This window comes from Phyllobates terribilis, unplaced genomic scaffold (assembly GCF_046119375.1).
Source record: "Phyllobates terribilis strain yellow unplaced genomic scaffold, ASM4611937v1 Scaffold_7__3_contigs__length_470593459, whole genome shotgun sequence".
Lineage (NCBI taxonomy): Eukaryota > Metazoa > Chordata > Amphibia > Anura > Dendrobatidae > Phyllobates > Phyllobates terribilis.
This window is the reverse complement of record NW_027362767.1, coordinates 225,969,190-225,982,357: the sequence shown is the minus strand read 5'-3', so window position 1 is coordinate 225,982,357 and position 13,168 is coordinate 225,969,190. Positions and strand designations below refer to the sequence as shown.

At 46.4% G+C, this 13,168-nt stretch overlaps 2 protein-coding genes across 4 annotated transcripts in view; one reads left to right on the top strand and one right to left on the bottom strand.

The window, feature by feature from the left end:
* Positions 1-7,099, top strand: part of PSMB7 (proteasome 20S subunit beta 7) — a 76,235-nt gene extending 69,136 nt beyond the window's left edge. The window contains exons 7-8 of the mRNA XM_073639769.1: positions 6,607-6,758; positions 6,872-7,099. Coding sequence (XP_073495870.1) covers positions 6,607-6,758; positions 6,872-6,983 — 264 coding nt within the window. The 3' untranslated portion in view covers positions 6,984-7,099. The remainder of the gene's footprint in view (positions 1-6,606; positions 6,759-6,871) is intronic.
* A 2,171-nt stretch (positions 7,100-9,270) lies between these two features.
* NEK6 (NIMA related kinase 6) overlaps positions 9,271-13,168 on the bottom strand; it is a 182,902-nt gene continuing 179,004 nt past the window's right edge. For all 3 annotated transcript variants that reach the window (XM_073639767.1, XM_073639766.1, XM_073639768.1), the window contains one exon: positions 9,271-10,033. In XM_073639767.1, the coding sequence (XP_073495868.1) occupies positions 9,923-10,033 (111 nt within the window). In that variant the 3' untranslated portion in view covers positions 9,271-9,922. The remainder of the gene's footprint in view (positions 10,034-13,168) is intronic.

Genomic DNA, 13,168 nt, shown 5'->3' with positions numbered 1-13,168 from the left:
GCAAAAATATTAAAAGGACTGATTTATTAATACACACAACGCGTTTCGGTGGACACAGCCACCTGATGAAGGTGGCTGTGTCCACCGAAACGCGTTGTGTGTATTAATAAATCAGTCCTTTTAATATTTTTGCCCTGTTATTGGCGCTCTGGTACCGCTATTCACATTCACTGATTTCTCCCAGAAAGTCCTGTAATGCAGCTTGTTGCAGAAGCAATGGCAGCCTGTCCAACATCAACTCGCACTTCTTGGTGGTGCTTTGACACACAAACATCTTTCTTTGCGCATTTAATTTCATGACTACAGAGTTGGGCAATGGCCTGATCTGCAATCCGGTTTGAGAAATAACTTGCATAAGTATGTCCAATCCACATTTAAAAAAAACAGCCATAGAGTGTCCGGGAACCTTCCCCCACACTTTTCTTAGCCAGGGCTGCTTCTCGGCAGGGTTGGACCCTCCAGAAAACCGGTGACTCCTCCGGTGGGCCCTGGCTTCTCCTTCTGGAGAGTTCATAGTGCCGAGGTGAGGCCATGATGATGATAGAGGCCACAATCTGCTTAGTTTTCTGTTACTTGGAATGCAAACGCAAGTATGCAGCCAGCCACACACCCACCCACAGGCCGCAACACTAAACTGACAAATTTCTGGGCAGCTGCTTGCACTTGAAATGTGGCCTTTTAGGCTCGTGGAGGCGGAAGCTTTTCACAGCCTCAATACTCGGTCAGTACTCTGTCCCCAGCCGCCACTATTTCTCCCGGTATCGTCTCCGCCTTCCACAAGCACGGGTCCCACAACATTACCCGTGCCCTCCCCAGTGAACTTACTGGGAAGGACCGCCAACCACAAACACGTGGTCAAGTGAATGTGGCCACGGACCGTTCGGAGCCAGTCCACAGCTTTTTTTGCTGAGTTGTATTTCACCACAGCCATATTCTTAAGCTTGGTGAAAGGACTGGCATAGAGGGAAACCATATCTACTCCAGCTGTGATTTCTCCCAGGAAGTCCTCTAAAGCTGCTTTCACTTGAAATGTGGCCTTTTAGGCTCGTGGGGGCGGAAGCTTTTCACAACCTCATGCCTCTTGTCTATACTCTGTCCCCAGCCGCCACTATTTCTCCCGGTGTTGTCTCCGCCTTCTACAAGCGCGGGTCCCTGAACATTACTGCTGGTACTTCTCTGTGGGAATTTGCTTGCCTCCTACCAGCCTGGAATATTTCCAGTAAACTATGGTACGACGCCATGGTATTAGCACTGCCCCCAGTACCAGTAGCAAAGCCATCCCCAATTTCCTTCTCAGGAATTTTATTTGGTAGACTGAGTGGCTGCCCAAATACATTAGTTTCTCACAAAGGAGCTGAAGATGCTGAGTGGCAAGTTTCTCCAGCCTGTTAGATATCAAAGGGTGAACGGCAGCACATTGGATCAGTGGTTAGTACTGAAGCCTTGCAGCGCTGGGATCTTGGGTTCAAATCCCAGCAAGGACAACATCTGCAAGGATTTTGTATGTTCTCCCCGTGTTTGCGTGGGTTTCCATCTCAGTAAAAAACCAGCCATAGAGTGTCCGGGAACCTTCCCACACACTTTTCTTAGCCAGGACTGCTTCTCGGCAGGGTTGGATGGGCCCACCAGAGAATCCTCTGGTGTGCCCTGGCTTCTACATCAGGAGAGTTCATATTAGCGCTAACGTTGCAGCTGCTATGGGGCTCTTGAGCGGGGGAGAAAGGTTAGCCCTCAGAATCAAATCCTCTGTTAGGCACAATGTTTTTCAATCTGAAACCGCTTCTCAGTGGGAGTTGTATTTCACCACAGCCATTTTCTTTAGCTCGGTGAAAGGACTGGCATAGAGGGAAACCATATCTACTCCAGCTGTCATTTCTCCGTCACCAGGTTCCGCCCATTGTCACACACGACCATGCCTGACTGTATGTTCAGCGGTGAGAGCCACAGATCAAGCTGCTGTGTTACAGCTTTCAACAACTCTGCAGAGCTGGGCGGTTTGTCACCTAAGCATTAAGCATGTTATCTTCAGCACAGCCTGTTGCCACTTGGCCAAGGCAGTGCTGCAGTGCTGTCAGCTTGTGGTGATGTGGTCATTTCAGAGATGGAGGCCAAACTGGAGGAGGAGGTGCAGGAGCTGAATAATGTGATTACATTGAGGTTACATTGGTTTTTATACTAAAGAAAGATCCTACTGTTTTTTTTTTGCGTTTACTGTTTCATTGATGATGGAGGGACTCTGAAAGACACAGAGCAGGGCCACAGTAACGAGTACGAGATGTTCCCATTAGAAAGGAGAGGGTCTGCTATACAGTTATAGGGTATGCAGTGAGTTCAACGGCTGACCAATTTTAGGAAAAACCCCACTAAGAATTTAAAGACACACAGAGCAGGGCCACAGTAACGACAAATTCCCATTAGAAAGGAGAGAGTCTCCCATAGTGTTGGCCTATGGAGTGAATGCAAGGGCTGCCAAAAATTTGGAGGCACTTCAATGCCCCTTGGAAGAGACGTGGAGGAGGGCCTCATAAAAAATGTTCCCATTAGAAAGGAGCAGGCCTCCTATACTGTCCGCCTCAGGAATAAGAGATATAAAGTTCTTCTTGTAGCGTGGGTCTAGAAGTGTCACCAACCAGTAATGACTGTCACCCAAAATTTTGAGAACGCGAGAGTCATGGGAAAGGCAGCGTAACATAAACTCAGCCATGCATGCCAGACTATTAACAGGCAAGACTTCCGTGTCCTCACCAAGAGGATGACTGACCATGCTCTCCTCCTCCTCTCTGTCCTCTGGCCATCCACGCTGAACAGACTGTATGACAGCTGTGCAGGTAGTAACGGCTATAGTGCATGAAACTAGCTCCTGTCCTTCCTGCTCCTCCTCTTCCTCATTGTCACCCAATCCACGTTGGGATGAGATGAGGCTTGGCTGTGTGTAATCACCCTGTATGGTTCCTTGCTCCAGCTCATCGTGCTCCGCCTGCAATGCATCCTCTTTGATTGTGAGCAGAGAGCGTTTCAGAAGACAGAGAAGCGTTATGGTGACGCTAATTGCGTAATCGCCGCTCACCATCTTGGTGGAGTCCTTAAAGTTTTGGAGGATGGTACATATGTCTGACATCCATGTCCACTCCTGAGGTCTTATGTGTGGAGTCTGAACTAAATACCGACGGCCTTGTTAATGCTGGTACTCAACAACTGCCCTCTTCTGCTCACAAATCCTTCCCAACATCTGCAGTGAAGAGTTCCAACGCGTGGGGACATCACACACCAGTCTGTGAGCCGGAAGCTGCAAACGCTGCTGAAACACTGCAATGGCGGCGGAAGCTGTAGCTGACTTTCTAAAATGGGCACACAGGCGGCGTACTTTAACAAGCAGCTCCGGGTAAAGCTGCTGAAGCACGAGGTTAAGCACATGGGCCAGGCATGGTACGTGTGTGAGCTCGCCTCAGAGCCGCCACTTGGTTCCTGCCATTGTCACGACTATGCCTGGCTATAGGTTCAGGGTGTGAGCCACAGATCTGCCTGCTCTTTCAGAGCTGTCCACAATTCTTCAGCATTGTGCGATTTGTCACTTAAGCATATTAGCTTCAGCACAGCCTGTTGCCACTTGGCGGAGGCAGTGCTGCAGTGCTTCCAGCTTGTGACTGATGTGGTCATTTCGGAGATGGCGGCTGAAGAGGAGGAGGATGAGGTGCAGGAGCTGTAGACCGTGGGGGCAACCTTGATTGACCTAGGGCCCGAAATCCTTGGCGTCGGGAGGACGTGTTCCATCCCAAGGTCCGACTGGATCCTGGCTTCCACTATGTTAACCCAGTGTGCCGTCAGCGGGATGTACCGTCCCTGCCCACAAGCACTTGTCCACGTGTCCGTGGTGAGGTGGACTTTACCGGTAACTGCGTTGTTGAGAGCACGGCTAATGTTTTGGGACACGTGCTTGTGTAATGCGGGGATGGCACACCGGGAGAAATAGTGGCGGCTGGGGACCGAGTACTGAGGGACGGCCGCCGCCATCAGGTTGTGGAATGCTTCCGTCTCCACGAGCCTAAAAGGCAACATTTCGAGCGTAAGCAGTCTTGAAATGTGAGAATTTAGTAGTGTGGCCTGTGGGGCTTTGGCTGCATATTTGCGCTTGGTTTCCAAGGACTGGGGTATGGACAACTGAACGCTGCGCTGGGACAAGGACATGGACATGCTTCCTGATGCTGCTACTTGAGAGTGCACAACGACAGGTGCAGGGCAGGAGGTGTCTTCGCATGCACCATGGACAGGGGATTGGCTTGCATGCACAACAGCGGAAGAAGCAATGGTGCCACCTGCAGACACTGTTGCTGGACCCTGGGGTTCGGCCCACAAAGTCAGGTGCTTTGCTGCCATCACCCCTGCTGATGCTGGCCTGGTAGGTGGTGCAAATGGCCTTTTTAGGGTTATCGGCAGAGTCTTTAAAAGACGACCAGACTCTGGAAGACCTAACAGTTGTACTGGCAACTTCCTTCGTGTTGGTCTTACGGAGAACGGTTGCCTGCCTTCTGTGTGCGGTCACTGCTTCTTCCTGCCTGTTGTGGTGCTCTGCCTCCCTCCCCCTGTGTGCTGCTGTCCTTGCTCTGCATGTCCTCCTGCCAGGTTGGGTCAGTTACTATATCATCCACCACCTCGTCTTCCACTTCCGCACCCTGGTCCTCCTCCTGACTTTCTGGCAATTGTGCCTCATCTTCGTCCACCTCTTGTGACACTTTCTCACCATTGCCTTCGTGTGACCGTGGCTGCTCAAATATTTGGGCATCGCTACACGCGATCTCCTCTTGCCCCACTTCAAGTGGACCGGGCTAGAGGCCCGAATCTATAAATGGAAAAGTGAGCAGCTCTTCAGAGCGTCCAAGTGTGGGATCAGTTGTCTCCGGGCACTCGGCATGGTGGGAGGAAGGAGGATCAGGGTGAGGAATATGAGGTCTAGACTCACGGCTACTGAGACTTGACCATGTGGAAGACAGGGTGGTGGTGGCTAAGTTACTGGAAGCATTATCCGCTAACCAACAACCTTTTGACACTGCTCTGGGTTCAATAGTGGTGTGCTGCGGTCCCCTAGAAATTGGGACAGGAAGGTCAGGCGAGAAGATGTGAGTGTTTGTTGTGGCACAATTTCAGCTTGCCCACGGCCTTGTCCTCGGCCTCTGCATGCACCATCACGCCCAGTTCCCCGTCCCTTGCTCATTTTATATGGTGGACAGTATCTTCCACGCTCACTACAAATGACTGAGTTTGGAGCGAACTTATATGTGATCCGTGTGATGGAGAAAACAGTTTTTAATACCTGGCCTGTAGGTAAGTAGTTTGAACAGCAAACTGCTGTGAATTGCTTCACTGACACACTGAAGGAAATTTTTAATGGAGGCCAGAAATGGCAGTATTTTCTGACAACGTATATGTGATCCGTGTGACGGAGAAAACATTGTTTTGAATAGCTGGATTTCTAGCGCTGTAATATGGAAAGGACCTGGCTGTATTCTGCAGTGCCAACAAGCAAATGGCGCAGAAAAACTGTGTTCTCTGGATTGCTTTTTTAGCAAATAATGAGAATTAAGATCCAAAGAAAAGTATTCCTGGCCCCTGAGACCTGGGCCTTTGTATAGAAATATCTAACAGCAGCAGAAGGCTGAATTGGAGTGAAGCTTCTTGTGCTATATGCACTTCAGTCTGCTATATACACTGCCTGCCTATATACACTGCCTGCCTGATATCTCTGCAGATGGATTAGTTAGTCCTCAAAAGGACTGTTTGTTAAGATGGATATGTGTAATGTATGTTTTTTTTTCCCTACACTACCTAATACACAAGCAAATCTCTCCCTACACTGTCTGATTCCGGAGTGACTGTGACGAGCATGGTGGCGCCAGGTCTGCTATAGACCTGATGATGCTATGCGGCCAGCCAATCACTGTAATGCCATAACCACCATAGCTGTGGCTTTACAGTGAGTGGCAGGCAATCCCTGCATGTTGATTGGCTCTCTAAAGAGCGCCAAACATGCAGGGAGAGGACCCGAGCTCCCGTCGAGCAACCCTGAAAATACTCGGGCGAGCATGCTCGCTCATCACTAGTATTTAGACTTTGTGCCACTTTTATGTATTTTTTTTTCCCAAAAATTTTTTACTTTGATGAAAAATTGCATGAAGGCGCCTATTATTGTAAAAATCCCATCTACCTATGTATCGGGTAACTATAGGCCTCTATACATAACAGATGAAAGTTGGCCGACCCATGTGATGTTGATGGGTTTCTGCCGAAGAAGTCTGTGTGGAAATTGCCTCTTTAGAGAGGAAGAGGACTTGGACTCTTAACGCTACCTATTGGAAGTCCTAAAAGTCAATATCGACCCTTAAACGAGCCTTGTCACATGACATAGGGTAAAAGCCAAACCAGAATCTCAATTTGAAGACACGTGTTTAGGGGTACTGCCCCTCATCAGTGCAAAGCAAGACATGTGATTTGTTGTACGAGAGACCTCTCTTCCTGGGGTCTAAGGAGTAATGTGCCAGTGTAAGGAGACTTATAGGCCAGGCAATGCTCCTCTGGGTCTGTATGACTCTCTCGTGTATATCTTTCTTGCAGGAAGAAGATGCCAAACTACTAGTGCGTAACGCTATTGCCTCTGGCATTTTTAATGACTTGGGATCTGGAAGTAACATCGACTTATGTGTGATTACCAAAAACAAGGTGGACTACATCCGTCCCCATGACATGGCGAACAAGAAGGGAGTGAGGTGAGTGGAGAGACTTGCATCACAGCCCACAATTTTTTTGCAGTTGCCTTGATACAATCCATGTAACTAGGGCCAGTAATGGATATAATCAGCAAGAATTGTTTGTTTTACAGGACAGGAAATTACAAATACAAGAAGGGGACAACGGGAGTCCTGTCTGAAAAGATCACCCACTTCAACCTGGATGTGATGGAAGAAAGCGTGCAGACTATGGATATCTCCTAATTTCTTTGCTGACGGTGGGGCATCAGGTCTCCGTCTTTGTAGCGCACGTTAAACACTTGCTCCCTGTTGAAAGATTTGGTTAGAAAAGAAATAAAATGTTTTCGTCCTTACGTAAATTGGGAAGACGTGTGTTTTGTAGCCATCATAACGCTTGGGCTGCCAAAACAATCCACTACATGTGTAGGTATCCTAAAGAAAGTTTCTAGGTAAAACTGATAGTTGTTTTCAAGATGTACGACCCAAAAATGTAAAGAATTCCTCCGGGCTGTACATTCTGCACTAAACGGGATCAGTTATTGCCCGAAAGGTTCATTATTTTCTTTACCTATAGAGTTAACATTATGTTATGAATTAAAGTGTCTGCATTTGTCCCCAAAATATTGACACGCTTAGTGTTAGAAACTGGATGTAAACCATGTACAAGAGAGGGAATGTTTATAAGGGAGACCCTTTGTTTTCCCACACTCCTTGACCACCCCTTTAATATCATAATATACTATTTGCAGGGGTCAAAGCTTCAACTCTCAAACATAGAAAAAGCTAAAATTCTAGCTGCCTGCAGTCACCACTAGGGGGAGCTCATTAATGCGTTCAATATGTAGCCAGTGCGTAGTGAGCTCCTGCCTAGTGCCGACATCTAGGAAAACAGAAGCTTTATCTTGAGACTTTTTTCTATCATGGATATTTGCTTTCAAAAACAGATCTTGGGCTTCTAATAAGCCGTATTAATATCAATCAAGTTTTTATTTAAGGAATTATCCTCCATCCTTAGGATTGGGGATAACTTACTGATCGATGGGATTCCCAGTTAGCCCGAGGATGGGCCGTCCCAGAAGTGTGCACACTCATCCTCTACTCCATTCATCGATTATTTCTAGAAAAAGCAGAGTACAGCGCTTGGCTATTTCCAACAGTCCCATAGAAAAAGAATTGAGCGGAGTTTGAGCAGGTGGAGGTCTCTGTGATCAGTAAATTATTCTCCATCTTAATCCTTTAAAGGGGTTGTGTCCACCTTTTATGGTCATCTGCTCCCCTTTGATGCTGGTTCCGGTGCTGAGCCCGCTTCTTTGCCTGATTTGATCATGCGCCCCTGACAGCCGCGGGTGGAATCACGATCTACCCACAACTGTTAACTTGAGAGTGCCGGAAGTGCGTCATAAGACCCGCCCATCGGCGTCCCTGTCATGTGATCGCTGGGCACGATGGGTTGGTATTAGAGCCGGCGGTCTGCAGAAGACCCCCATCCTTTTCATTGCAAATTTCTTATGAATGCAGGCGTTCATAAATGATGATTTCTGCTACACATAGTTTATAGGGAATATATAATTCTAATAGAATCCTACAGGTTTTGTAGTAGTGCTATTCTTACCTAGGGATTATCGAATTCTGAATTGTTTTTCCTTTGAAATCCTGTTCATACTACTGACCTGACTTTTGTATGTATCTGTGTACACAAGACTTCCTAAGTCTATCGGGAACAACTGAGGTCACTTTTTGTTTTTGCAAATAATGACTATTTAAAGGGAATCTGTCAGCAACTTTTTCATTTAACCTGAGAGTAGCATGCTGTGGGACAGGGTTCCCTAACTCCAGTCCTCGAGCCACCAACAGATAATGTTTTCTGGATTTCCTTAATATTGCACAGGTTATTATGTAGGACTAGGTGTCACGTGCAGGCCAGTCAGGCTAATCTGTGTAACTCCGCCCCCCACCACTGGTAGTCAGAAGCCAATCAGTGGTGAGGGCGGGGTTATTCATAGCTCAACATTCCCGAGCTCTGCTATCAGAACTGCAGCAAGTAGCCCAGTAAGTGACACATCGCTGGAATCTGTGTCTCAACGCCTACATCATGCTGCTCTCGAATTACATGACAAAAAAGCTGCTGACGGATTCTTAAAAAAAATATATATATATTGGAACTGGACTACCCCTTTAAAATCTTCATTCTGTATTGTATGAGATAGAATATTTACCATGAAAGTACAAAGTATGAAGTATTTCTTTATTAGCAAAGTTTTTTTTTTTTTCAGCCTCAAAATAACACCATGGGCAGATACTGTAACAGAACATCTTTACAAGCCTGTATGGCACCGGCTCGCAGCGAACAGTACTACCCGCGATGCTCTAGTTTATAAAAGTCTGCTGGGAGTTATAGTACACCCGATAGTCTGGTTGTCTTCCTTCACATTGCTCGATAAACTATTCACAGTTTGACAGAAACGTCTTGACTTTGGAGTGGCCACGGCAGGGTTAACACTGCTGCTACTATAGTGAAGTCTTGACAAACTTTTTGTCCTTTTTTTTTTTTCTCTCTTACTGCAAAGTTAAATCCAAAGCGACTGTGACACCGAGACACAATGTGTCGGCAGGCAATGTAAAAATCAATGGCACAGGTTGTAAGATGAGCACTCTTCTCATTCTCCCCTCCCCCCTCAAGAAAAGAAAAAAAAATATATATATATATATATATATATATATATAAAAAGCTACTTTATGAAGCTGAATTTACATCTAAAATGTTATCCACTATTAATTTGCAAAGAAAAAAAAATTCATATACTTAAAAAAAAAAAAAAAAAAAAAATCTGGTCGCACAGGAAGAGCGCAAATGGGTTCATCGAACTACACAACGAAAAGTCTGAAAAGAAGAAGGAATTCTCTTAAATGTTCACATTTGATACTCAGATGCTTCCTTGAATGCACCTCGTTCACACTAACCCTAACCTAAAGCACACAAAACTCTCGCCAGGTTCGATGTCGCCGATATTTCATCTACAATCCATGATATAGAGGAGGTTTCTCCTGGAATCATCGCCCGAGTCCTGGCCTTCAGAAACCTTCATGGAAACACCATTGAAGAAAGTTGCATTTGCTGGATCTTTTGCTTCTTATAAGAAGTGTTTTTTTTTTTTTAATTATTTTACACATATTATTGCTTCTCATGTGCTTGAAGTCCACACCTGCATCTGTTTTGCTATCTGATGGACATAGACAATATCCGGCCTTTGGTCTGGATCGGGGTAAATGCACCTGCTGACCAGTTCTCGTAACTGAAAAAAGATAAAGGACAAAACAATAGTAATTGTGCTACAATTTTTCATACACAAATGAAATAAAAGCAGATTTATTTCACTAGTCTGTGTCTATAATCAACTACTTCGGACCAGCCAGCCCCAAGGAGTAAATGAATGGTTGTGCATATTAATACCATGTTTTGCCTGCGGAGTTACCTATCCCCTCATTTTATCACACATCTGGAATAAGAAAATTAAGAAAACCAGGCTGATGAATCGGGTCTTTCAATGCTGCTGTAATTTGGCTCACCGTCTACAAGTCTTCTGTATGCCAGTCAGGTCTTAAGGCACGGCCCGCAGCAAGTAATCATCTCTCGTTCGGTAAAGACGACTACGCTGCCAATTATTTCAAAGTTAATGGCCGTTGTCCAGACAGATTAAACCACAGAAAGTTCAAGTCCAGAAAAGTTTTTTTTTTCTTAAAACACTCTCCATCCCAAAACGCGTGTGTAAGAAGCAAAGACAATGGACTACTCAAGATCATTAGGACCAGATGTTGGCCTGAAGTTTACTAGTATCTCTCTCTTCCGCCCATAAGATAGGGGTTACTACAGACAATAAACACAATAAGTTATACTGCTCTTGGCATAGCAGCTGTAACAAAACAATCTCACCCATGTAACATAGTCCCAAGATAACTTTAGTTATGGGAGTTTTCTGTTTGTTCCCACTACTTGTCACAATTTGGGAACACTCAGTGTAGATTGTCTGATCTGTCTCAAGCCCAGATAAATAACCCCGATCTTCCCTGGTCCTGGATCTCCATAACCATTTCACATGTCTAGCTTTGGTACCTTGGGTTTACTGATGGACTATTTGGCTTTAGTTCATTAGAAACTTTAAAAACAATGAAAAAAGGGTGAAGATTCACTTTGAGTCCAGAACTCTGCTGGAATTTTTTTTAAGCTTCTGTAGATTTGTTTTTTTTTCTGATATAGAGCTCAAAATCTACTGTGTATAATTAGTAGATAAAATATTGGCCTCCTGCGGCTACCACTAGAGGGAGCTTATGAGTTAACCGCATGCTCTCAAACATAAAAATTGCACAGTAGGGGCTATAGATAGGATATTATCTTTTGCATTTAACGCGCACCTGTCAGCAGGATTGTGCTAAGTAAACTACATACACTGTCAGGTGGGCGCCGTTACACTGATTAAAATGATACCTTGGTTGATGAAATCCGTCCTGTGGTTGTTGTTTAATCTTTATTATTACACCACCTTGCTGCAAGTGGAACAATGTGGCAAGGTGGTGTAAGATTTTATTTTCTATAGAGACTATTGCATTTAAAGGAGTGTCCCAAGTTATGCACAACCCTTTTAATGTTTCAGAGGAGGCAGGGCTAGGCGCTCCCTGCGCTCGGGATCGAGAGGAGGCAGGGCTTAGGCGCTCCCTGCGCTCGGGATCGAGAGGAGGCAAGGCTTAGGCGCTCCCTGCGCTCGGGATCGAGAGGAGGCAGGGCTTAGGCGCTCCCTGCGCTCGGGACCGAGAGGAGGCAGGGCTAGGCGCTCCCTGCGCTCGGGATCGAGAGGAGGCAGGGCTTAGGCGCTCCCTGCGCTCGGGACCGAGAGGAGGCAGGGCTAGGCGCTCCCTACGCTTGGGATCGAGAGGAGGCAGGGCTTAGGCGCTCCCTGCGCTCGGGATCGAGAGGAGGCAGGGCTTAGGCGCTCCCTGCGCTCGGGACCGAGAGGAGGCAGGGCTAGGCGCTCCCTGCGCTCGGGACCGAGAGGAGGCAGGGCTAGGCGCTCCCTGCGCTCGGGATCGAGAGGAGGCAGGGCTAGGCGCTCCCTGCGCTCGGGACCGAGAGGAGGCAGGGCTTAGGCGCTCCCTGCGCTCGGGACCGAGAGGAGGCAGGGCTTAGGCGCTCCCTGCGCTCGGGACCGAGAGGAGGCAGGGCTTAGGCGCTCCCTGCGCTCGGGACAGAGGAGGCAGGGCTAGGCGCTCCCTGCGCTCGGGATCGAGAGGAGGCAGGGCTTAGGCGCTCCCTGCGCTCGGGACCGAGAGGAGGCAGCAATTGATTGCCAAGACTTCATATCTAGAAATCGTATACAATCCTGAAAACGGAGCAAGAGAAAATATAGTGAGCAATTAAGAGCAATCGTCAAGGGACACATTAACAACGATCGGACAATCAGAGAAATAACTATGTAGGGTATTGTATAGGCGACCCGGCTGGAGCAGAAGAAAAAGAAAGAACAAAAGTATGAGAGATTAAGAAAAGTGAAAAAAAATTGAAAATAGATATATATGCAAATACATTTATCCAATGTGATTTTTTTGGATATTCTCTCTCTCAATGTTAAAATGAACCTACCCTTAAAATTATAGACTGTTCATGTCTTTGTCAGTGGGTAAACAGCTAGGGATCAAATACTTATTTCCTTGACTGTATATTTGCTGCCTTTGCCCCAGCAGAAGCCGATCTCTCTCCGGAAAACAAGTTTCATATTGTGCAACACAAATATATATAACTAATGTGTAACCTAAATATTAGATTTCCTCGGTAGCTCGGCTCAGTCATGGTGTGAAATGTGCAGTTATTAATGCAGACAGTGTCCAAAACTACAGAATAAAAGGTGTCGGATATTACAAGGTTCATACATCACTCATTTTCCGCTGTCAATATATTTATCACTATGAAACGTCCCTCTGTATGAAGTGGAATCAGTCTCTTAGTATGCCGCGCTCATCCTGACGCCAGATGATTGATCTACTGCCTGCCATAATCTGCTTTTGTGTTAGCAAACTACTCATTGCACCCATTATACAGGATCAGCGGTGGTTTTTTTCCCCCTGTACTGCATCATTGGAGCAGATGAAGTAAGAGTTCAGAGAAAACTTCTAATACCAATAGGTGGATCTTTAGCTAAGGATACATGGATTAAGTTGACCTTAATCTCTGAATTGTGCACCGCCATCCTTAGGCCCAAGGCTAGGCCTAAATAGAAGGAATTATTGTACTAAAACGGCAGTGACCCCCCACACATGGCATGGGCAACATAACACAGGCGTAAAACTGTCTAAAATATCGTGAAACTGTTGTGCAACTCGTAATTTTGCAACTTTTGCCATTTTTTACGTCCGTCCCAGCCAGCTATGCTAACCTTTTG